Genomic DNA, 25,149 nt, shown 5'->3' with positions numbered 1-25,149 from the left:
ACATATTTAGAGGTTTTCCAAAGTATTAAGCACTCCACGCATGTTTATTAAGGTCATACTTGACTTGGCTAATAATAACACCCGACTTGCCTATGGCACATCTGAAGCCTGGCTCTTATTCCCTTTTGCGTTTAATATGCATGATCTGTGAACCCCATCCAGAGAAATGCGTTTTTATGTCGTAGTGGTGCCATCCTTTGGCTAAAAAGATTTGTATAGATATATTTGACCTTTTTTCTAGAACAAATACTTATTATTCCCATGTAGTGTTTGATGATTGCCACACTCCATTTTTCCTTTTTTCAAAGTGAAATTCTCTTTTTTTTTTTAGCATTTACATGCTGAATCCTAAGTAAAGCCAGAGATATTCTGTCGGTGCGTTTCTTCTCTTTAAAGATGTGAATTTATGTTTGACTAAAGGCTGTTTATTTCCATTTCCTGGTTCGGCATTTCTTCCATTTGTAAAGCCATTTAAATGCTGTATCACTGCATATTAAAAATGAATTGGACAATAACAAAGTAGATAGAATGACCTTAGTGTATTAGTGACATGGCCTGTCACCACAACGTTCATTCTTATCCCCCTTAGATTACTGCAGAGTAATTAATTTTCAAATGAAATGTAAATTAATTCTGTATTGTTTACATACGTCTCTAATTCAGTTTGCATGGTAAAATGCAACAGTTAGCACCTCAAAGGTACAACAACAAGTAGTAACTGATGTATTTATGAATTAATTTAATTCACAAGCAGCACATATACCGAAGGTATTTGAAAATTTGAATAATTACCAGAGCCTGAAAATAACAGCCAGAGAAAGAATTTTTTTTTTTTTAAAGTGCAGAAACAAACTTATCCTTAGAATAAATGAAATGAAGCATGATCATAAATTATAATGGCATGTATGGTTCACCAAACATGTACTGTATGTATAAATGAAAATAGTGGAAAAGATACAAACTACATTTTAACAAGTAAACATATGTTATTATTCATTATTGGATCTCTTACTGCCAAGGCAAGTTTTATAATACAAACTATTAGCATACCTGACTGTCTTAACATTTATGACACATTAGTTAAATAACCCCTTATGTGAGAAAATCACTTTGCACAGGTCACATAAAACATACCCAAGATAGAGTAGATTAGAATGATCTTTTAAAAAATATTTCAATCATACATTTAATGAGCCATTTTAAACTTTATAATAAAATGTTCCAGGTCCATTAGAAATTTCTGGATAAGCATATGAGGACCAAAGGTATAAGCTGTAAACAGTCTACAAAGCAATTTAACCTTGAAAAGGAACAAACATTCATTAGATAGTATTATGGAAAGATCTGAAACTTTGACTTGATAATACTAATTTCACTGACCATGCCACAGTTTTTGTTCTTACTTAGTTGCTAAAATATAAAACAGTACTTTAAAAAAGATAACTGGCTTGTAAAGCAGAACATTCAAAGTTACAGAAAACCCATTTCACTAGCTTCCTTTTGTGAACTGGACTAGCAATGAAGTGGGTAGGTGATCTCAATTTAATTAACAGGTTACGAGAAACATTTTTTGTTTACATCAGTAAGTAACCAGACCATATTGTTTTAGCACAGAGGGTTCTGCATCAAACAATCACTTTTGTTAGCTTCCAGTACTTGAAACTATGAATGTCATAAAACGGTACATAATATACTCTGTTACACCTGGGAGTTGGGATTCCAAAGTTCATAGATTTATGTTCGGTTTTTTGGAGAGGAGTGTAGCATACACTTTATTATGGTTGACTTCTTAGCAAAATAAACAGACTTTAATACTCCAATAGGCATAAGCTCCAATCAATTACATTTAATAGCATAGTGAAGTAAATTTAACCAGAAATCCATTTCATATCCATTTGCTTCTCTGGAGATGACATTAGGTTCCTTTGAGGCACAAAGATTTGATTGTTACACATGCTTTAAAATATTTTTCTCTACAATGAAAAATAAATTTTCCTGGCCTCTATGTATGGAAAGTATATAGAATCTAGTATTTCTACTCACCCACATTTATTGCCCATCCTCTGTCAATAGCGAGCTTTCCTGCCTATAAATAACAGAACAAAATGAGTTCTATAAATTATAATACTTTACAATCCAATCACATGGGAATGTACTGTATATGGAAGACCATCAATAATTCACAAAGCAATCTGTATGGCAACTGCAGCTACAAATAAGAAAGGATGATGCTACTTGTTAAGTACTGGGGTCAACAACTAGTCATTGACACACAAATATAAAATCAACATTTGTAGATTTAGATACAGTACATTCTCTTTAGTTTTGTTCCAGGAGCAGGAAATGTAATGGGTTCCGAAGAAAAAAATCCATCTGTTTCTTGAGGAAGTATTAGTATCCTGTGTTATAGTACATCCTTGGAGAGATAATTCCCATTTACCATAATCTCTAACATGATGGCCTGTTTATTCTTTAAAGGCCCATTGTCAAATTCAAAGCATTTTGCTCATTTACAATTATTCCAAAAGAGTAATTGAAAACCTAGATTTCATCCAGCAAAAACTGAAACTGTGTCCAAAATATACCATGCAGTCATCTAGGGAGCGCTTAAGTTTTCAATTTCAAAGCGTTCTGGGACATTTGCACCAAATTCCATTTGAAATAAAATTTAAAAGTCCTCTACTATTTTTTATATCTTATACACTGAATGCACCAAATTGTGTTGCAAAACTCTTAAAGTGGAGTCTGAACTGTTCACCCACCAGGCAATGAAAAGTTCATTCTGATCTGAATTAGCTTGCTTGGTTTGTCAGGTAAGAACTGGGGACAGAGAGGCCTTTACTTCCTGTTTAAAAGCAGTGGTAGTAACAACGGAAACTTAACAATACTGACATGCCAATATATATACATTTTAGTTAGACTAGAGAAGAGCTACAGAACTCCCCTTCTTGGCACCAGATCAATAAAACAGCATAAAATTGTGCTGCTAATACTATTGCTTTGCTCTTTATAATGCCCAGGTGACATTCTCTGTGAGGAGCCAGTGGGCCAGTGGTACAACGGATAACTTTAGACTATTTTAGTCTGTAAGAGGGGCTATCGTCAGTCCTGATTCCTCCTTTTGTGAAGTTTATAACACCATTTGATCAATTCTCAAAGCAAAAAAAAAATCATTTAATTACCATGCTCATGAATTTTATAATTTGCCTCCTACTGTAAGCACTTCCCACTACTAAATACAAACCTAAATAAAAATAGGTGCATCATCATAATTTGTACCTATTATATATTTTAAGCATAGTTAAAGTGAATTTTCCACATAAGGTACAGCAAGAATGAGGTATCCAAATGATGTCCACTTTGACTGAATGAATACATAAATGCCCACAAATTAGAATGCTTTTATACATTTCAGACACTGACATCCTTTCGTAGGAGCAGAGACAAAACATACTGTATAACTTTCTGTTGGATCCAGTGTAATCCATATGGCCATTTCCATGTATAAGGACAGAGTTATTAAGATATGCAAATACACTTTGCAAGTAATGCATACTGGATCTATTTATGTTACAGAGTGTACATGTTTCTCTTGAGCAATGTTCATCTGTCAAGCCTTTGTCAATATTGACATGCTCTTCTCGTACCCTGCTGGAATACATGAGTAACAGTACGTCAGGGTTCCCACTGATTTTGAGCAGTCATTGTAGTCTGTTATTGGTCACAGCTGTGAGGCAGCGGTGCTAATTGTCACACCACCATGTCACACAAAGTTAGAAATATGGGCTTTAAATAAATGACAAGCAAACAGGTGTAGCTGGGATTTTTCTCCACAGAATTAGAATTCATTAACACTTAAAAATGCAATAACATTCTTTACAAATCAGAGGCCTTTTTATATGTCTTCTAAAAATGATTTGGTGAGCAGTCTGCTTCCTCTATCTAACCACTGAAAACCCAAAAAATAAGAAACATACTTTAAGTCATTTCCATCTCTCTCAACAACTGTATCCTGTGCAAAGTAATCGAAGTAGGAGGTCAGAAAAAAAAAAAACTAGGCTGTCATTACTGCAACTAATGCTAAACTAAACTGCTACCATAACCACGCATTCAAAATGATTTTCACATCCAGTGACGTAATTATGGTGGAGGGCCTGTGTTGTAAAACCCAGCTTAATGCTCAATGAAGAGGTGCTGGATGATACATAAATGTAATAAACATCTTCTGGCTAGGAATACTTCTGACATTCTCTTGCTGAAATTGTTTTAGGTAGTATTAGTGATTTCTTCATTGCACAGCACTGGTACGTATGCTAATGCTAAGTAATTTTTAAGGCAGGCAGATTATGAATTTGCAGTGCAGTCATTCTGACAAATGGCCTTTTAAGCACAGAGAAGAGACCTTCAGCAAATTCCATTCCCAACTATTTTATAGCTTCATATGTATTCAATTCACTGGCCTAACCAATCCCTCTGGGGTCACTATTGACTTCCTAATAACCTCTTTACATAATCTGCCTTGACGCACTGGCCTTCAGTTTCTCCTTCAGCATTCGCTGAATAGGCACTAACCAATACTGAAAGGAAAAGAGCAATCAAGATTTTAATGCGTCTTGAGCTGGGAGAAGGGGGAGTGACAAACAGACAAAACAAGCATAACACCCAAAGCAGCACATTCCCCCTTAGCATATCGGTGAAAATGATGCTAGAATGAGTTTTAAAAAAGATCGATGTTTGGAGATTAATCGATGGAGTAATTCCTCTCACACATGGACCTGTGATTTGCACTGTCTGAAGGTACGTTCCACCTCCCAGGGGCATAGAGACTCCTCTTCAGCCATGCATAAACATGAACTGAAAGAAGCACTTGACACAGTTTAATGCAAGGCTGCTGCTTATTTAAGGACTGTAAAACTTTGATTGGCAATACTGACAGCCACATCTGCTCATGTGGGATGAGATACTAACTTCAGTGAATTTAAAAGATATAATAATTTGTAAACAAATTCAGTACTCTTAAAATGTGAGATTTTATCCCCTCAAGCTGCCACTCAGCAGTATAGCCAACACACAGTGAATTTAAAATGTAAACCATTTATTTTTCAATACACGGTAAAGAAGTGTTTAATAAATTCCCTCTTTGGCTCAATGCCAGACAATAGCCATTGCCATGATTCACAGGGTATAGTTCAGCAACATTTTTTAGAGAAACTGGCATTTTATAGCTAGCTATTATTTCCCCAGGTAATACCAAAGCAGAGCAGGACTTGACGTTAAACAAATGGATGGCTCACTGCTAAAATATCACTCCTTTCCCATGTCCATTTAAAAATAAAACGCTTCTCAATGGAACAAGTTTCTTTAAAGAATAGCCTTACTGTTCTGTCCATCTTAAAGTGACAAAATGCACAGCAGAAATAAATGCAGAGCTATCTCAGTACAAATCTGGGAATTTCTTAAAATATTAAAACAAACACACATCATAGGACTTGCTGCTGTTTTGAATTGAATTCCAAAGCCCACACTTAAAAGTGCAACATAAGGCTTAGCTTTCCCTTTGAATACACTATACAGTTCTATGCAGCTCCAAGGCTGGTGGTCTTCTTCTTGAGAATGAGCACTAAAACCAGAATTATCAGCAAGTATTTGTTTTAAATGTAAAAAAAAACAAGTCAAAACGAGGTTGTCAAAGGGAAATATATGTAAAAACCCAGATGTGCCATGGTCAGTGTGACAAAAAGAATCTCCAAAACTGTTTCTACTAAAATATCCTGTTATATCGTAACACTTTTGTCACCATTACCTAATTGTTTGAATTGTTCCCACAAAAATGGAAACATCTCTTGGGATGCTTATCAACAACAACTTAAGAGGAACAAGCATAAGCCTTTTTGTGTTTGATATACAGTAATACTACAATGGATGCTAATAGGGAATGTAAAGCACATGTACAGTATAACATATAAAAAACAATTAACACCCAACAAGTCTCCATCTAGCTCAACTGTAAAATGCTGCAATACCGTAACTCACTTCTTGATACAGGAGCTCAATGTGCAATCACCCATCCCTCAACACCCCCCCTTCCCTCTGCAAGCAGCACTCTGTCCAAAGTGAGCTTTCTATGAAAGTACTGCAGTGCTGCGATGCTATACTTCACATGCTGAGGCAGCAGGACAGAAAGGTGGCATCTCCAAGGGCATCAGGGCAAAGAAAAAAAATCGAGTTCTGCAAACACTCACGCGGGGAGTATTTGAGACAACTGCACTACAAAGGATGCGGCACTTCCTGTCTTACCATGATTGTTCCACCAGTCTGAGTCCTCAGAGGTCGAAGCACTTTCCTCTGCACCAGGAAGTTCGGCAGAAACAGGAGAGGTGGAATTTCTGTGATCGTAGCCACTACAATCGACCACTGAAAGGACAGGAAAAAAGAACAAAATTCATACCACAACAGGAAGCTGGTAATGAAGCAGTCCTGATGCCATGAGTAGCTGACACAGCAAATCTCTTCACACCTCCTGAGCCATCCAGAAATTGTAAACGGAACGAGGCTGGGCATTTTTAAAGAACCTCAATATTTCAACAAAACCATTACACATACAAAAAGAACTGTGGTCACCAATAACGCACAAAAAAAAACAAGAAAAACACACAACACAGGGATATAGATAACATCAAGGGAAATTCATAAACATCAAGGTTTAAAAACAGTTTTTTAGTCTCAGTTATTCAATAGTACCGATTACTGCAGGCAAAATGTTAAGTGTACAAGAAAGGGTTATCAGATCGGCTCTGATTATAGCGTTGCAATTCTTAAATGAATATTCAATCACAGCAGAAGCATAGAATGATTTTCTGGGATACCTCTCGTGAGCCTTCCAAGATATGGTTCTGCATGCAGTAAAAAAAAAAGAGAAAATATACGTATTTAAATGAAGAAATGAAGGATCGCTTGAGATACCTTTGTCCTAAATACCTTTGTCCTATATGTTTATTGCCAGAGCTAGAGAGCATTTAGCCAGAAAAAGAACAATCCATCACCAGGGACGCTTTCACTCCAAACACCTCCCTTCCACCTCTCCACCAAGGCAAATAAATATTTTAAAAAGCATGCTGAATTAGGAATATGATGTGGACTAATAACCTCTGGGAGCTAAACTGAGACCCAGGGGTTTCTTTCAGAACTGAAGTGGGATGACCCACAAAGACAATTGCTCATTGATTTTTATTAATTACATCCACTTGGGGACCCCCTTCACCTTGCACCCCATTCTAAAAAAAACAACATTTCTTTTAAAACCCAGTATAGTACAGGTCACTGTACAGATCAGGTGATCTTGCTCTCATCTCACTGTACAAATGGATTTGTAATGCACGCTCAAGGGACATGGTAAGAAACTCTCAGTTGCAAATGGTATGACCTCATTGATTTTGTTACAAGATTTTTCAATCTGGAGGTGAACCAAGGCACCTTATGGGAGTTGAGGGCGGAACACTGGAAAAACTTTAAAGTAGCTAACCATTTAGTGCATCTGCACAGAGCTGTTGGATAGCAGGTACAATACAATTGAAATAACAGGGAACTGTCAGTGCAGCCTATAAAACAAGCCTTACTAGCACTGTAAGTTTAACAAAGCTGTCTTCCACATACCTAAACACGTCTGAAATGCACACACTTTAAATGTCTTGAATTGCTCACGTCTGTAAACAGTAACTTTATACAGAACAGCTTCAGTTCCATAACATTATGGGAATCATTTTATAGACTGAAATATACTTTCTAATAAGACTCAACAGCATTTGAGATAAGTTTAAAAGTACAACAGATATACCTACACTACATAACATTTTCTCTGGATGTTTGAATGCAATAGAAAAATGGTTTACATCAGTCAAACTCTACACAAAGTACAGCAGCCAGGTGGTAAATTTATGCATTCACTGACACAATATTTACCACTATTTTAGACAAAATTGCATCTAGTATGGGTTTATGGGAAAAACACCTTTTTTCTAGGTCTGTCAAGGGGGTTCATATCTAGCTTGCGTAGAAGGAAAAATTCAGATTACAGTTCAGCTGATGCCAAAGCGAAATTTTGCAAATGTGAAAAGGCAAATATTTTTCTATAGCTGTTGTGTACTTGAATTGGTAAAATTACAAATTAACTGTTACATTTATAGATTGACCTATTTCACAGTGTTTCTCTGGTACAATCACTGGTCAATGTAAATTGCTCATCATCAGCCTACTGTAGTTCTCAGCTTTGCAAGCCAAGGAATTTGAGTTTTTACATACCTTCTAATTCACTTTAGAAGGCACTATGAAAAATGATGTTATGAACTGCATGGAATACCCAAACAGCACAAGTTCAAAAGACTTCAAGAGGTAAAACCCAATAGTACTGCTTTGTTTTTTATTTATCGCACATTTGCTTCTGCTTTCATATGAAGATGCCAATGTAACGTTTTGCCGACAGTACTACAGCAAGCCTTGAACTAAAGTACAGAAAAAAAAGACATGTCTGGACTAAAGAATAAGAAGTAGGCTGCACTAGTTATTACCATTCAACATGCTCAATGAGAACCTGTACATCCCACTTTTGTGTGATTGACGTGTCTTTCTTCAGTGGAGGGGGTTCGAAAAGAGAAATCAAGTTACCTTGAGTTTGTTTAGATAACGTCTCGTGTGGACAACCAGAAGATCTTCCTCCGCAGCCTCTCGTGCTGCCACAATGTTTCCATCTGTGATCAACTGTTCCTCTATCACATAAACACATAGTGCATTATGAGCAGAACGTTCACTGCTTCAACTGAAAACGCAATACACACAATTCTCGGAAAATGTCTCGGGTCTGAATTATACACGGGACGCATTCGCGGTGAATAAAATTAATGGCATCCGAATCATTTTTATGTTAGTAAAATGATTTTTTAATTGATAAGAGCTTTAAAGATGTTCGCATAGTCTACGCCGTGAACACATCCTTTCACACACTGTGTATTTAAACATTCAAGATCTAGCAAGAATCAGAAGAGCATTTGCAAGAGAAGGTAATTGGTTAGATAAAAGGGCAACATGCACCTGAGGTATAACTGACATCATGCCAGACTTCTATGGCTATTCTGACCTTCAGTTCAAACACAGCATGCCTGGAGTGTGAAGCAGGGAATTTTTAACTTTCTTAATTATCTCCGACTCGGTGCACTGCTTCACTACTTCGATGAATGTGCCAAAACTATTTCTATCCAACTCAAAAATTACATTTTTTGTTTAGAAAAATGACATTGATTTCATTTATCACAGGAGAGCTTTATCCATGTACTAAATTCCTTCACAAACAAGAGTCCCTTTGATTGCACATTAACACTGTTTAATCATCCAGTGTACCTTTCAAAAAACGAATAACCTTCCCCCATTTCCCAGCATCAAAAGGGTGAAGCTTCTCAAATCCCATAAAGGTAATGTTGTAGTCTGGAGAGTACACAATAGGCAGGCACGTTGAAGGGACTTCGGTGTAAAGCTCGGTGCTGTGCGAGCTGAAAAGCATACAAAATGCAAAGGATTCCTTATGGTAAAATCAAGATAACAAACCACATCTCCAGTCCTAAACCTTGGCCAGGGGTCTCATATTCAATCCCTGGAAATCCTACCCTAGGAATTTCGACATGTCATCATTTGCAGGAAACGTTTATAACATTATTAATAAACACCTTAATAGCATTTTATAAATAGTTATAAAAAAGATTTCAAGTGTGACCACATTCTTTATACTATTTTTAAGGTAATATAGTGTATACCTTGTTTTTTCTTGCCTGCTTCCTTTTTGAGACATTTTTCATTCACATTTTCATTTTAACCTGAAAAACAAACGGGTGTTTACCAAAAAATGTACTCAATATAGTAGAATGCACAATACTCTTAATAACACATGAAATGTCCTTGGCTATGATTTTAGCTAGTGGTACCATATCATACCATGTTCTTTCCTGTAGTACATTGCTCTTTGTGATCAAATGCGAGAACATGTTTTGCATACTTTTAAACAATACTTGTACTTAATGATCAAGGATAATCAAGTCGTAACAAGGATTCCTACCTAAATTCCTGCGGTGCACAAGCTTGTAATAAAACCAGTTTGTTTCCATTTCTTTAAACTACATCTGGTTAGATTTTAATTCTTAACATAAAACCTCCAAAATTCAAATTCACTAGAGGTTAATATATATATATATTAAGAGTTTCTGGAACAATTAAAAAATTCAAAAGCAATCTATTCTGCATGCACTATAAAAACTTTCTCCAAAACCATCCCTGCCAATCAATAAACATATTGGAGATGAAAACATCACATTAATAAAGGAAGAGGTTCCAATTCTAAAATCCAAATGGCAGTGAATAAACAACACACTTCAGTGCAGGCAATCAATCAGAGCAATGCCGACTACGTGGCTGTTTCTTGTCTAAATTCACGATGGAGCTCCCAGGCTTTTTCCCCACTCACAGCTTGTGTATTGATTCATCTCTTCAAACCCTTGAAAATGATCAGATCTATAACTTATGCTAATTTAGGAAACGGCACAAAAGTTGAGGGGTTCTGAAGTCACACTGTCAAATCCAAACCATTTTTACAAGACTGTAAAATACCCCTCTGAATCCCACTCCATTAACAGAGGTTTTTTACACTTGGTGATTTTAACCCATACCAATAAAATACAGAAATGAATGATTTGCAAATATTCATATATTTTAAACATACCATCACATTACTTTAAAAAGCCAAAAGTTGTCATTCAAAATGACAATCACTGATCGGAACGTATTACTGAACATTTTATGTGTAATTTTACACAAGTAACAGCAAGCAGTAAGACAACTCAAGAGATTAGGCCTCATAAACCCAGTTTACTTCATAATGTTTATGCAGCAAATTCCGGAATGTTATGTTTTTGTGCATTTTTGAAGGACCGATCTTAAAAACATGCAATTGCAAATATCAGCCTTGACGTTGAATGTCCTATTTACAACATACTTCTCTTTTAAAATATTCAATATCTACAGCGGCTGGTTCCATAGAGACATACATACATTTGATGTGCACATGCTGTCTTTTCAAAAGTGTGACACACCACATTACTCAGCTTAACTTCGCATACAAATAAATACCTAAGAGCGAGCTTTTAATTTTGACAACTGTCAGACTATGACGAGAAACTCAGTACCACAAAAATTAACATCGCAAAATAAAAAAAGTGACATTGCATCAGCTAATAAAATAATTAAAAACCTGTTAGTGTATTTCACAGCTAACAGATTCATACAGAATTCAAATCTTTGTATTTACAGAATTATACTGAAAGCCTCAAAGTCTCCTCTACCCCTTCTTTGAATACAAAATGTTTGTTCATTGTTGTGAGAAGTATTACAGTGCTTCATAAGAAAAAGCTCACTGTCATCTGTTCCTCAGACACGCTCCATACTCTACATCTGCCCTATTTCTCTGACCTTGAGGAGAAAAAAATCAATTTCCATAATAGATTCATGATATTAAAATTTAATCTGCCTAGAGTTTTTAAGAAGACAAGCCAACATCAAGACTATGCTCATATACTTCATTCTATGAATCTGTTCAAGAGGAACGTGACCAACTATTCCATTCAAAATGCTTTCTGATACGATAGCAGTTGTGCAGAAAACATTTGGTTATGTGAAAGAGTGAGGAATTAAATGACAAGAATAGCATTAATGGTAAACTGCAGAACTTTATTTCAAAAGCAATCAACACCACAAGGTAGTAAAATGAAATGTACAATGTAAACAATCTGCAGTCTTAGGTTTTCACAGGTGTTGGGGTTTTAAAGAATTTTTGGCTGATACTGGTTAAATTTGTCAAGAAGTTTATTATTCCTAGTATTTTCACTCTGTGGCTGAAAATAAATCTGAGCGGTTGTGATTGTGTGCAAAAAATAGAAAAAGATGGTAATCTAGTTTAGGTGTCATTATAAAAGCAAAGGCATTTGCCCTATTCTTTCTACTCTTAACAAGCACCCTTACTCATATTTGCTTTTGTAAATATGCCATCCCTTTACTAAATATAAGAACATGGCGATCTATTAAACAGTTTACTGAGGCACTGAATCCACTCAAATCTCTAGTGGGGAAAAAATCAAATGGACTACAATACCCGGAGGGCTTTGCAATTCACACGCATGCGTATCAATCTAAATAAGAAAAGGGGCTTCTGCAAATATATTATTCGATTTATTCAATGTTATCGTGGTGTTCTGTATATTTATTAATTATTACAATTTTCCGTTAAAAGCTCTACACCACAAGCAAATGCCATACCTTATTGCATATTCGGCCTTCTCACCTGCTTCGTGTGCGAATACGAAACACAGTTCAACTCACCTGTCCACATTTTTTTCATTATTGGTGCTGAGTATAGCAAGTCGACTTAGTGTTGCCACACGCTATGTTAGCCCCCCGAAACAGGATTAACGTGCGTGGCCTATGTACATCGTTTAAATTAGCGTGTATCACTTAACCGAGGAATGATGCCCAACCAACTCCCTTTCACAAATTCATCAGTGTTGTGATGAGCTAGTACGCAGAACGCTCCTACGTCACCTGTGATCCTCCACAGGGAGCGGAAGAAACAAGGAACACTTCCAAGTGTTAAGTGCTGCCCGGTTGAATTTGTTGGCTTTTACGCAAAAACCGCACATACTCTTACCTGCAGCCGATTGATTTGTACAACGCGTATCCCTGCTCAGCACAGAGCATTGCAGCCGTTTTGTTTTTTTTTTCTACGCAGATATATTTCCAGGAGGTGTCCTGTGTTCCGTTGCTGTGTCATGTGCAATTGACATTGGTTTACATCAGCGGGTGTTATATGATTTTTAAATTACTAAAAATTAGTAACACAACCTGGGGTTTGTAAAGAGTTATATTTCAGGTAATGCAGTAATAAAGCTCATGCCACTGTAGTGTTTTTGTGTTCCATTACTTCAAAGGCAGAATGTCTTTTTTTGTCACGATCATATAGTTCTTGAATTATATAACGCCTGAGTACCGAGTCGCGTAATTTGTGCAAAGAGATCATTTATGATGATTCCGAATAAAACAGTAAGTGAAGTTTCTTATGCAATACAATAATTTATAAGCGAGATAAAGAGCAAGCGATTACATATTTGGTTGTTCATGATGCCTCTTGTAAATACTTATATTATTAATACCTGAATGTTCCCACACAGAATATAAAAACATTTAAATAGCTCTTCATCCAGCCTTTTCCCGAATGATCCCAAAAGTATCATCTTCACCAATAATTTATTCCAGACACCCACTACCCTATGTGCAATGTAGAGATTCCTATCCACGGGCAAAGTCCTTACTCTTAATTTGAAGTTAAAATTATTATTTTTTCACTAATGATGTTGGAGATGTTAATTGAAAAAATATATATTGTCAGGGGTGTTTTCAATACAACCTCTTTTGCTCAAGAGTAAGAACTGGAAAATTATGGTTTTTCAACCTGACTATAATACGCCTTTAATACCACCAATTAATGTAGTTGTGCTTTTCAGAGCTCTTTCCACACCAGCAATATCAGTTTTGTAACGTACCGATCACAATTGTACACAATATTCTAAATTACTTAATTTAATGTCCATAATTTAATCGTTACATCTTTGGACTTATATTTAGCAGTGGTCCTTAATAATTCGTTCAGTTCAGTTTTTGTCAGATGCACAAGTGCAATGATAGAAAGACATAAAGGAAACACCAAAAAACACAAACACAGAACAGCAGCAGCACCAACAAGTGAAATGCCCATACCACTTAAAAAAAAACAGTGTGAGCCAATGGTACTGTAGGGGTAGAGTTCAGTAATCTGGAGATTCGTGCCTTTATGCCCCTATAACGCTTACCAGAGGGGGGAGAAATGAGAACCCAGGATGGCGGGTTCCACTGATTGTGTAGAGAGGACAACGACAAGGCATAAAAAAATCCTTTTCACTGGCTGTTTCTTCAAGATCAGTATCTAACAGTCAGTATCTGTAGTATGTACCAGGTAAAACGTGCACGTTTTAGATCTAGATTGAAAATATCTAAACAAACGAATAAATAGAGCGAAATGCTTCCTACAGGCCGTGTATTCGACGTTTTTCAAAGGGCAGGCTATTTCTTTCTGAAGGAAACTTGCAACCTTAGAATAATTTTACACAAGACGCAACTCCATGGGTTAATCTGAAAACAATCCCCGAAGGTTCAATATCTACATTTATATCTAATTTTAACCGGGCTTGTCCAGTAATGGATTTTAGCGGAGAATTACGCACATTCCAACATACAGTCTTAAGCCTAATTATCTGTACAGGGTAACAGTATGGGAGACCTGCAGGGTCTTTAAAGACAATGTGACAGATTGTGGGGTGGGCAAAAAACGGAGAGCACAAACTAACATCTAAGGACAAGGAGAACTGGATTTAATTGGGTAGCTCCGGTGGAAACCAGATAGCGGCAAATTGCTTGGTGAACTTCACGGGGCTCTCGTCTTCCAAATTGAATTCAAAGGCGGATGTCGCGAATTCGACGGGTTCACTTCAGTCCCGTATTGGAATGGAAACAGTACACTGAACAGAACAGAAATGCGAAAATAATGTCATTAGTGCGCAAGGATCCAAAGCCTCCTGCGCCTTTAAGGCGCAGTTTCTTGTAACACGACCTTTCCTCCTCCCTCTTGCGTGTAAAACGACCGCCGTCTGCCGTCGTTCATGACGTTGCTCGAATAGCTGCGAATGGCGGGTGTTTCTTATGTTATATGTTTAAAAATTAATAATGCAGTTATTTAAAATACCTTTTTGTGTATGCAGTAGCGTCGGGTGGACATTTCTTTAGAAGATAGGAAGATAAATCTCGCTGCATTTCCTGTGTGTGGGTGCATGCACATTGAAACACCTGAAACGGACACCAACTGAGTCATGCAGTAGCTCTCCATGCTGTTTCTCTATATTGAAAGTTTGTAGCCTATTGAACTGGACTTGTATCTTTAAAAAGGGATTACGCGCTTGAAAGAACTTTGTGCGCTTAGCTCACCTTTTCTGTAATCGTGGAACATGTGCAGTATTTTGCACAGGACAGCACCATGAATTTAACATAAAGTATAGGGCAATGGCCTCGAACTAGATTTTGGAATTGGGTACTTTGATTTGTGGTTTTTTTTATAGTTTAGCTTTTAAACTTCTTTTTATGTATAAAGATCATATCGCGCCGCGTGGTCCGTTAACGTTGTGCTTTTATTTAAAGCAAAAAAGCACTTTAGAAAAAAAAAGGAAATGGCGAGTGCAACGGTACTTTCATTGATTGTGTTAATGGTTTTATTTTATGATCCGATATTTTGTTCGAGTGCCTCTAAATTGAATATCCCAAAGGTCTTGTTGCCTTTAGCCAGAAGCACCAAAATAAATTTTACCTTGGAAGCAACTGAAGGATGTTACAGATGGTAAGTTTGAATTTTTGAAAAGAAAATCGAAAATGAAGTCTAAAGCTGTTCTTTGGGGACAGGAAACACGTGGGACGTTACTGTATGAACCCAGGCAGAGACTGGTGTTCACTGCTATTTATGGTCAACAGCAAGTAATGTAAAGGTTTAAGACATTTTCTAGAAAAAGTACCCTGAAAAATGCCGGTTGAAATTAAATTAAGTCATATTCATTTCCAGGTGCGGTAATATTCTTGAATCAACTTTTTAATGGGCTTTTTTTGTGACAAGGTTTTATTTAAGTACCATAGGCGCCTTTCTTTGAGCTACAGACAATACAGATAAACCAAGGTCGAAAGCAGTCATTCAGTGTACACTCTAATTTAATGATAATATTTCCATTACTGCCCTCCCCTACTACTGCTCAGCTGTCTCTTTTGTCATATTTAGCTGTATAGACTTGCACTTATGAAACCATTAAGTTTTAATGTCATTCTGTTTACTGTAGTTTATTAATAGACTTGCAATATATATAAGGTGAGCACCACACCTCCACAGACTGCTGAGTGTTGTCCTTAACCTTTTAGTAAAAATTAGAGTGAAAAAATGTTGTCCTTCAGTTGTATTTGAATTGAGACAGTTTGTGTGGCAGAGTGAGGTTTTAAATGTATAAGCATCTGCGAGAGGCGCTTTTGTTGTTTCCTGGAGAGTATGCCTGTGCTGTATGGATATGCTCCAATTGATACAGAAGTTAATTAAATCCAAGCTGATAATGTTTCACAGCACATGTGGTGCAGCAAACCTGAATGAACCCAGGCTGACAACAGCGTGTTTGTCTGATAAAGTCTTCAAGACATTTTTTAAGGAGAACAGCACTGGTTTTAAACATTATGCCTGCAGCATTTATGAGCTACTGATGTCTTTTTTTTTTTGCTGCATTTTTAGCTACCTTATGACAGTCATATAATTTACAGCAACCTACTGTAGATCCTAAAATCATTTTTCCTTATTGGCAACACACAGATTAACTTCCATATTCTTACACTCTGCAAAGACCCAATTTATAAATTGAAATTGGCTAGCTGCACAGGGAAGACAGAGTTCCAGATTATGTCTGCAAATGACGTACATCTGGTAAAAGAAAAGGCTGAGGCAATTATGGAAATCATTCTAAGTCACAAATTTAATTTGTGGGACATAAAGCAGTTAATGTACCAAATTTACAGTCGATAAGTTTTTCAAGAAAGCACATTAGAGAAACCTTCTCTTTGGGGAAGAAAGGGATGAGTTTTGTTATTTCTTTGACGCAGACTGTATTAAAACCCAGAGGGTACATTAAGCAACAAAGAGCATTTTCAGGTTTCCTTTAAGATTTATTGGGATTCTTGCAGTTTCTGTCATTTGCATTACTAAAAGCACATTGTTCCTATACATTGATTTTCAAATTGACCCACAAATTTTGAACTTGATAGTTGTCATGTCTTAAGGTTGTAGTTTTAACAAAATGCCTTATGTGAACATTTGTATGAGCGCAGGCCATTTGGCCCAACTAGACCATTTGCTAGTTAGTAGCTAATTGCTGCACGGATATCTTCCAGCTTTTTTCCTTGAAAGAAGCCAGAATATTGTCTTCACTGTTGTGGATGGGTAGCTTGTTCCGTACTCCCACAATGCTTTGCATAAAGAAGTGCATCCTGTTCCGAGTTTTAAATGCATTTCCACAGAGTTTCGTCTTGCGTCCTCTGTTGTGTGTTTCACTTTTTTGGAGTAAGTTAATAATATTTCCTGCTTTTCCATTTTGAGTTCATCCTGTATATGCCCAAACATCAAGATGAACGTATTTTATAGGTCGACGAGTTTAGGTCATTTTGTCATATTTGGTGCATGTGGTTATATGGCAAACTCGAATTACTATTTTCAATAAATTTCTGATTACAATTGCAATTTTCTTGTAGTCTGTGCTGTATTTCACCATATGTCTTTATGCTTTGCTCTGCTTTTACCATTTAATCAGATATTTTTGCATAAACAACTAGCTTTATTAGTCAAAGCTTTCAGAATCATGCATATTGGACAAATGTTGGTGGCTCTGAGCCCCTCAATCATTGATTTTAATTTCTGTTTGTTATGGTCTCACGGCTGTTTAACCGAAAATGACTTGTGAACAGCCTCTATAAACAAGAGCCGGTCATCACCGTTTGAAGAGCTACCTTTCTAATCTGATTTGCAAAAAGCTACCGTAATCACTTTCTTTTCATGTTCAATTTGCAGTCTAATTCATTTAAACTCAGTCTTGGCGTCACAGGTAATTAAAATGCCGTTCCATCCAGCACTGGGTATGGATGATTTTAAATTGAAAGCTGCATTAATAATGGCTAATCTGCATTCATTTTTGCTGCAGCAGCTAGGCAGGTTTTTTGGGAAGATGGTTCTTTTTCTAGGTAAATTAGGTCAATTAATTTAAGATGATACTCCAGGGATACATGCCCATGCCTCTGATGTCTGCAATGACACATTAAAGTACCAGTTGCACAAATGCATTAACAATAACAAGTTGAGTCTATTCTTCGGCTAAGAATTCACCTTGAATTTTGCAGTAAGGATCCTACAGGGCACTTCAGAGCTGACCTGCTTTCGGCCAGCTTTGTTTGTGCTTGGTCGTGATTTAGATGTTCTTCATGCAGGTCTTCCACCAGACCGGAGGTAGCCAGTATTGATGCTGTTGATCTCGATGAACGCCAGTGTTCCCAAAGAGCCATCCTGCAGGCACGCTCCTCCCAGCTTACCAGACTCACCAGTATTATTATTGCGGAGGATGTTTGTAAGTTAAGGGTGAATTAAATGCTAAGATTCCAGTGTACAGGCAGTCCTCGACTTACGACCACTCACACTTCCGACGGCTGTCCCCTTAATTGTCTTACTGTAAAGTAATGTATCTTATTTTCGCGCCCCGGCGTTTAGTTGTAACGTCTAACATTGATGACACCATCAGCCTGCGCGACCCCGTGCTGCCACATGTTATTGTTTGGGTGGTTAGCAAGCAAATGGCTAGCAAGCAAAAAAAGTGAGTGTTCTGATGGTGCCGATTGGGGGGAAAAAAAATAAAGCAAATGCATGTTAATTCTGTATGCATCCCTATGGACCAGTTTTACTGAAGACGGTTAACTTGGCAGTATGTCTTTGGACTGACAGAGGAAATAGGAGCCCCCAGGGGAATCCTGTGTGAACATGGGAAGAGCATACAAATTTCCACTCACAATCACTCTTATTTTATTCAAATGTATGTAATTTTTGTACTCCCACCAAGTTGAATAGGACTGTATTTAATCGCCTCTACTCACCACGGCCACCCTCTTATTAGCACAGATGAGGCAGAATTGCCTTGTGTTTTGCCGGGCATATACCTTCAGGCCATCTGCTGTTTGTCACACCATGACACAAAACCCTGTGCAAACAGCAGATCTGCAGTATCAAAGTAGGTAAACTTTTAATAATAACGTTTTACTCCTTCCATCTTTAAGTGACTGGTCAAGTCCTACGCTGTGACGCTATTGTGGATGTTATTAGTGAAATTCAGATTGTCTCAACCACTCGGGAACTACACTTGGAAGATTCTCCCTTAGAACTGAGGATTCATGCACTGGACTCTGAAGGTCAGTATCTACTGCTTAAAGAAAACAAAGTTGATTGTATTTTCTGAATAGAATCTAATCCTTGCCCTTTCCAAGTACTACGTATTTTAAAATGTGAAGGTGAAAATATGAGCATGTTAACCCAAAGTTCATTAGTCAGAGTCTGAGGATCTTGGTTAAAACACTTAATACAGTTTTGAGCTCCCTTATTTTGTCATTTTATACTAATTAGGATTTAACTTTTATGTAGTGCCTTTGATGCTGCTTAACAGGTCTTGACAATACTTGAATATATTTACTGTTGGGTTCTGTGTTCAGTATTTGAAGTGTAGAATAGGAAATGCATCATAAAATGTAGAATGCATTACAGGATATTTTCAGCCTTTGACTGACTTTAAGAAACCATAGCTGAAGGCAAGAAGAATCCCTTATTCATATAGTAAAAACTACCTGTGGCTTTTTGGTTAATCCATTTGTTGTTTTAATCTTAAGTATTTTAGAGCTTCCAGACCCTAAGATAATATCCAGAATCACTTGTTTGCGTAATTCGATAATAACCATGTGGTTCTGTGTTTAGTTATGTATTGGCTCATGGTTTATATTGGACGTTCACCAAACCAGTTAAGCTAGTAAAGAATGCATGGAAATAAATTACACTTGGAAGTCCAAATCTATTAAAAACACATTTTTGGCAGTTAAATGCCGAATAAATAAGTTCAGATGTGGAACAGTTTTTTTATTGCAAAATGACATTGCATTTGTGTTGCTAATACATAGAGCAGCATAATGTTTCTGTGACTAAGCACATTTAGCTATTGTAGTTCTGCATTTGTTTTTCCTGATCACTGACTACAAAAAATTGAAAATACTGTTGTTCTTGTATGTTTTTTCAGGAAATACTTTCAGTACATTGGCAGGGCTGGTTTTTGACTGGTCCATAGTGAAAGATGCAGACACTGCTAGCTTCTCAGATTCCTATAATGCATTACGGTGAGTCCCACAAACTCTGTAATTTATTAAGTCAACTTATTGCTCCTGGTGCTCCAGAACAGTTATCCAGAAAACATAAACTATAAAAAAGTCTAAAGTGTTCATTGACTTTAACTGTCCATGACCCACGTGTCATTCAATGACATTTCATGACGGTCTGTGTTCTAGGTATGTTTCTTTGTTTTAAAATTGGATTTTTGCAATAAATATTGATTATTTGATAAGCAGTTCAATTGCAAAAATTTTAAAGCAGACATGATTGTTCATTTTTAAAAACTTAATTTGTTATATATTGGGACATTTTAGAAATGCAACAGTAATACTTATTCAAGTGATGTCTGCACAAGATTTATTGAAAGTTGTTTTACTTTAAAAATATAAGCAGACCAACCACAAACTTGACAAACAAGATGCAATTGAGCATCTCCTTTTTGCATGATACATGTTGTACAACAGTGTCTGTACCCACTTAGCTAATAGAATGCATCTATCCTTGGAATTCTAATGCTTGAAATTTGCAAGGATTGCACAAATAGGTGCTTCAGATTTATAACCGAATTCATTTGGCCTCAGAAAAAATTAATGTTGAAAACTGTAATGTGTGACAAAAAACCGCTGACCGTGTGTATCGACTGAACTTTCTAATGTGTTTGGGGGAAATGAGAAAAACTGTTTGCAGAGTCTCTTCATCTGTAACTTCATTCATAAAAAAGTATTCTACATTATATCTGATGGTAGTGCCATTCCTAAAGATTCCTGAAGTCCATACTGTACTTTAACCGACACCTAATCTCTTATGCCAGTATTTTATTTTAAAGAGGTATTCTAAGGTTTAAAAAGTAAACTTTATTATACATTCATTTATTTTCCTAGGGTACTCAAGTTCTCAGAATCTACATATACTCCCCCAGCCTACATTTCAGAGATGGAGAAAGTGGGCAAGCAAGGAGATATTATTTTGGTGTCGGGAATAAAAACTGGAAATTCCAAAATAAAAGCGAAAATACAGGAGTCATTGTACAAGGTATGTCATTGGGGTGTGTGGTGTATGTCATCATAAAATCCACATAATTGTTTTGCTGCGTGATACAATGTACAATATAATTGATGTACTGTAGCATCTGCATGCAAAATTGTCACTCAGTCATAAATCCCCCAGGGGACAATTTGAATATGAGGACCATACTTTAATCTGTTTTCAATTCTTAATGAATGTTAGATAAGGACCTATAAATCTGGGGGCTTTTGTCTTTTGCATTAAGATCTTCTGCAAGGTTGTTACAATGACATGGTTAGATTGACACACTTTAAGAGGTACCCCAGGAATTGAGAGCCTTCACTTTTGTCCCTTGACCCGTATAGTTTGGTGCTTCAAATGCTTACTCATCACATCTGCTTTTCTTTGTTTTAGCTGTTATAACCCTTTTCAGCACGTCAAACACCATAATGTACCCTGATGTTTGCTATTTCATGTAGCTTTGCTATTTCGTGTAGATAAAGATGTGGCTGTCTGGGTGGTTAAGGTAGCAGACTGCTACCCTGCCTAATCGTATTTCTAATTTCTAGGCAGGATTCTCCAGAAACCATGATGGTAACAAAAACACTTACATCAACTGCAAAATAGTTCTGGCACCTCACCTGCTAGGTCTGTGATGCCGAAGAACTGAAGACTTAAATGGCATTTTGTTCTGGATCATGAATGCCTTTCATGCACAGTAAAAGGGAATGACTGAGCTCAGCTTCTGTTACCTTTGATGTTAATATAAGTTTGAAGTAGCATGTCACTGTTTAGGTACTATATTCGATTTACAGTGAAATTCTGTAGAACTACAGAATGCTGCAATACACTGCTCATTGTTCACTGCTCATTACTCTTCAAGTAAGAAAATGTACCCATTTTTACTTGCGATACATATTTCTCTTACAGAATGTGCCAGCTGCAGAAGTCAGACTCTTAATCCTAGAAAACATACTTTTGAACCCGGCATACGATATTTACTTACTTGTGGGTACTTCTATTCAATATAGGGTACAGAAGATTCGTCAGGGAAAGATTACAGGTCAGTTTGCTGCTTTTTGTATCTTTATGATACTGGTTAAATGAAGCTAAGGATTAATCCTTAATTAGGAGATAAGATCCTTTTATCTCTGCAGGTTAACATGTATAATGAGTGTCAAGAATCTGTAGCAAAAAAGACTTTCCCAATAAAACTTTTATGAAATTTTTGAAGATGTAAGTGGTTTGTTTTGATTCACAGATTTTACTTATTTTAAATAATTTTGACGGTCTACAGCTATGGAAATTGTACTTTATTGTAACCTATATAGGTGTATTTCGTCTTAATGCACTTTGTCATGGTTAATTGGATTTAGTATCATCAGTTGGTTGCAGTTTTAATGGTCTTGCATTGTTGGGAGATCAATTGTTCACGACCAATTTACTCTGAATTTTTTTTTCTGGGGAAATACAACAGCCTTTTCTTACTGTGTGGTTGTCATCTTCTTGACAGAGTTAGTGATGCCATGTGATCAGTATGAACTGCAGCTGCAGAACAGCATCTTAGGACCAGATGGAGATGTGAGGATACCTGTGGCCAAACTGGACAGAGCAACATCGACTGTAACAGCGCTCCAGCGTGGACAGACCAACATAGTTCTTGACCACAAGAGTATCCTTCAGACAGTGGTCGCTGCCTTTCTTTTTAAATGACTTCCCACCTTGTGCTTCCCTGTCAGATCCTGCATGCTTATAGAATCTCTGAATCCTGCAGAATCGGTGGCAGTGCTGATGATATTTAAAACTTTACAACATCGACTAACATTTTTATTAAAGTTGACAGCAGCATCCATCAACAAGTTTAACTGTGAGCAGTGAGCTGGCAGTGAATCATAGTAATTTTAAAAGCATAAAACTTTGGTTCCAGAAATTTGTAGTTTCGGGGATGGGGGTGCCATACAGTGCATTGAAATTAGAGTTGACATTTTAATTTTAAAAGAATCCAGCTGAAAATATGAACCATATGGCATTTTCTTTTTCTTCCATCTCATTTGAATTTGTCCTTGACGGAGGGTTTGAACAGGTCTTCGTATGCAGGGAGCATCTAGATTGCCAAACAGCACGTTGTATGTTGTGGAGCCAGGATATTTAGGTTCGTAACTGATTTCTTTTAGATTTAGAGGGGCTTTCAATAGCCTGTTATAAACATTTATGTACCTTCAGGGCATCCGTGCGAATGTGGACTATTTCCCAGGTGGTCCTACTGTGAGTAGTGTTTTCAAAAATATAAAAAACTCAATTCAAATCAATACATTTTCAAATAATCTTCTAAATATTTGAACAATGTTTTATTTTTCTCTCAGATGGGCTGATATCTGGTGAAAACTCTCAAATTCAGTTTTCTGGGTTGCAGCTTGAATGCAGTAATGCGGTTTTGATGCTGCTGTTACAGAGCTCCATGTTAAATTGAGCTGGCACTATTTTCCAACAGTTAAACTAAAATCACTCGCTGACAGTTTTGGAAGTGCATTAAAGAATACTCTGTGAAGGTTTTACTTTGTTGTTTGCCTTTGAGCTCAGTTTTAATGATATTGACCTAAGTGCTAATCATTTGATCAGACCGTCCCTTCAATAATAGTTTCTTTTAATGATTTGGGATTTTAGCTGATAATTGCTATAGGGATCACCATTTAAATAGCAATGAAAGAGTAAGGTAGGCTGAATGCCCTTCTAATTTACCGAAGTGTTTCTTCATGCATTATCAGTGATTTGGCTTTGTTTTTTTAACTTTTAACAGGGTTTAAAATCCATCCAGGAGACAGATGGGTCCTTGAAACAGGAAGAACGTATGAAATTCTCATTGAAGTATTTGACAAATCAAGCAATAAGGTTCATTTGTCAGATGTGAGTTGCTTTTTATTCATAACAGGGGTGCCCAGCTACAGTGCAAGAGGTGCTGTTTTGTCAACAACCTTTCATTCCAGCTTGGCTCTTGATGATCCTGTCAAACTAATCATTGGCTCAATTTGAGCAGCTTAACAGCTCTCACCCAGCTCTTATAGTGGTGATGACTTGTTGATCTGTAAAACATGCAGAATTTGGGAGTCCTGTGACTGGAGTTGTGGATCTCTGATTTGAAGATAAGCAGTTTTTAAAAACAACTATTTTTTCCAAACTGAAACATGCCAGTAACAATTTAGTGGCATCATTTTCCTCCAAAATTGACACTAAACACAGTACCGTGATCTTTATTTTTCAGTACAAAAAAGGTAAACAGCTCTAGATTTTAAAAAGAAAGAAAAATTTAAGTCAGTGACATTCTAGATGGAATTGGAGAGAATCTGGTTTGTAACTATAAGGAGCTACAAAATCTATTTGTGGTCCAAATGTGCTGTTTATTGCCTCTAACGTGCAGAGTTAAAGGTTTTTGCAGTTGTATTTAAAGGTTAATTTTTTCAAATTTGTCAGGCAATGGGTGTATAGTTCTTAAATTATTCACAGCTTCACAGATACAGTTGAAGAAGACCCTGTTGTTAGTTCTAGCTGTATTATCCTATTCGTCAAGGAACCTCAAAACGGAAACTCTTTATAGTATTGTTCAGGAAACACAATTATTTCTTTCTATGAGTGCTTGGAATATCTAAATTGGAATTTTAAACTTTTTTTTTCATTGGGCTGTAAATAATCTTTTGCGGTAAGACCCACACATTTGATTGATCTCATTGTTTTTAGAACATCCGGATTGAGGCAGTCTTTCCAAAGGCGTATTTTAAGATATTAGAGTCCTCCTTCAATGGTTCATATCATCATGTGAAGGCTTTGCAAAATGGCCAAACTGTAATAGATGCTGCACTTACATCTGTTGTGGATCAGGTGAGTCAACCTGCAATCATTGTGGACCATTGTAGTAATGAAATAAAGGAGCCGCCAGGAGCCTTAGGCCTGCTCAAGTCATTTTTCATTAAAGGCTCATTCAAAATCATACTACATATTTAAAGAAATTTAAAACCATATGTTGTTCAATAAACTTGTGTTTATTAAAG

At 36.7% G+C, this 25,149-nt stretch overlaps 2 protein-coding genes across 6 annotated transcripts in view; one reads left to right on the top strand and one right to left on the bottom strand.

The window, feature by feature from the left end:
* Nucleotides 1-12,896, bottom strand: part of hdac11 (histone deacetylase 11) — a 29,639-nt gene extending 16,743 nt beyond the window's left edge. Inside the window, exons 1-7 of one of the 4 annotated variants that reach the window (XM_069189461.1) lie at nucleotides 12,737-12,896; nucleotides 9,801-9,860; nucleotides 9,391-9,539; nucleotides 8,662-8,762; nucleotides 6,867-6,893; nucleotides 6,298-6,414; nucleotides 2,044-2,086 (exon numbers count right to left, since the gene is read on the bottom strand). In XM_069189461.1, coding sequence (XP_069045562.1) covers nucleotides 2,044-2,086; nucleotides 6,298-6,414; nucleotides 6,867-6,893; nucleotides 8,662-8,762; nucleotides 9,391-9,539; nucleotides 9,801-9,835 — 472 coding nt within the window. In that variant the 5' untranslated portion in view covers nucleotides 9,836-9,860; nucleotides 12,737-12,896. Of the gene's footprint in view, nucleotides 1-2,043; nucleotides 2,087-6,297; nucleotides 6,415-6,866; nucleotides 6,894-8,661; nucleotides 8,763-9,390; nucleotides 9,540-9,800; nucleotides 9,864-12,411; nucleotides 12,599-12,736 lie in introns of those variants that run through there. The other 3 variants (XM_069189460.1, XM_069189462.1, XM_069189463.1) reach the window with 3 other exon arrangements.
* A 1,634-nt stretch (nucleotides 12,897-14,530) lies between these two features.
* The window catches only part of nup210 (nucleoporin 210), a 45,185-nt gene continuing 34,566 nt past the window's right edge, over nucleotides 14,531-25,149 (top strand). The window contains exons 1-10 of one of the 2 annotated variants that reach the window (XM_069189458.1): nucleotides 14,531-15,508; nucleotides 18,172-18,308; nucleotides 19,009-19,140; nucleotides 20,013-20,109; nucleotides 20,983-21,133; nucleotides 22,037-22,169; nucleotides 22,620-22,778; nucleotides 23,190-23,258; nucleotides 23,904-24,010; nucleotides 24,839-24,979. In XM_069189458.1, coding sequence (XP_069045559.1) covers nucleotides 15,342-15,508; nucleotides 18,172-18,308; nucleotides 19,009-19,140; nucleotides 20,013-20,109; nucleotides 20,983-21,133; nucleotides 22,037-22,169; nucleotides 22,620-22,778; nucleotides 23,190-23,258; nucleotides 23,904-24,010; nucleotides 24,839-24,979 — 1,293 coding nt within the window. In that variant the 5' untranslated portion in view covers nucleotides 14,531-15,341. Of the gene's footprint in view, nucleotides 15,509-18,171; nucleotides 18,309-19,008; nucleotides 19,141-20,012; nucleotides 20,110-20,982; nucleotides 21,134-22,036; nucleotides 22,170-22,619; nucleotides 22,779-23,189; nucleotides 23,259-23,903; nucleotides 24,011-24,838; nucleotides 24,980-25,149 lie in introns of those variants that run through there. The other variant, XM_069189459.1, reaches the window with a different exon arrangement.

This window comes from Lepisosteus oculatus, chromosome 4 (assembly GCF_040954835.1).
Source record: "Lepisosteus oculatus isolate fLepOcu1 chromosome 4, fLepOcu1.hap2, whole genome shotgun sequence".
Taxonomy (NCBI): domain Eukaryota; kingdom Metazoa; phylum Chordata; class Actinopteri; order Semionotiformes; family Lepisosteidae; genus Lepisosteus; species Lepisosteus oculatus.
This window is presented reverse-complemented; position numbering and strand designations above follow the sequence as displayed.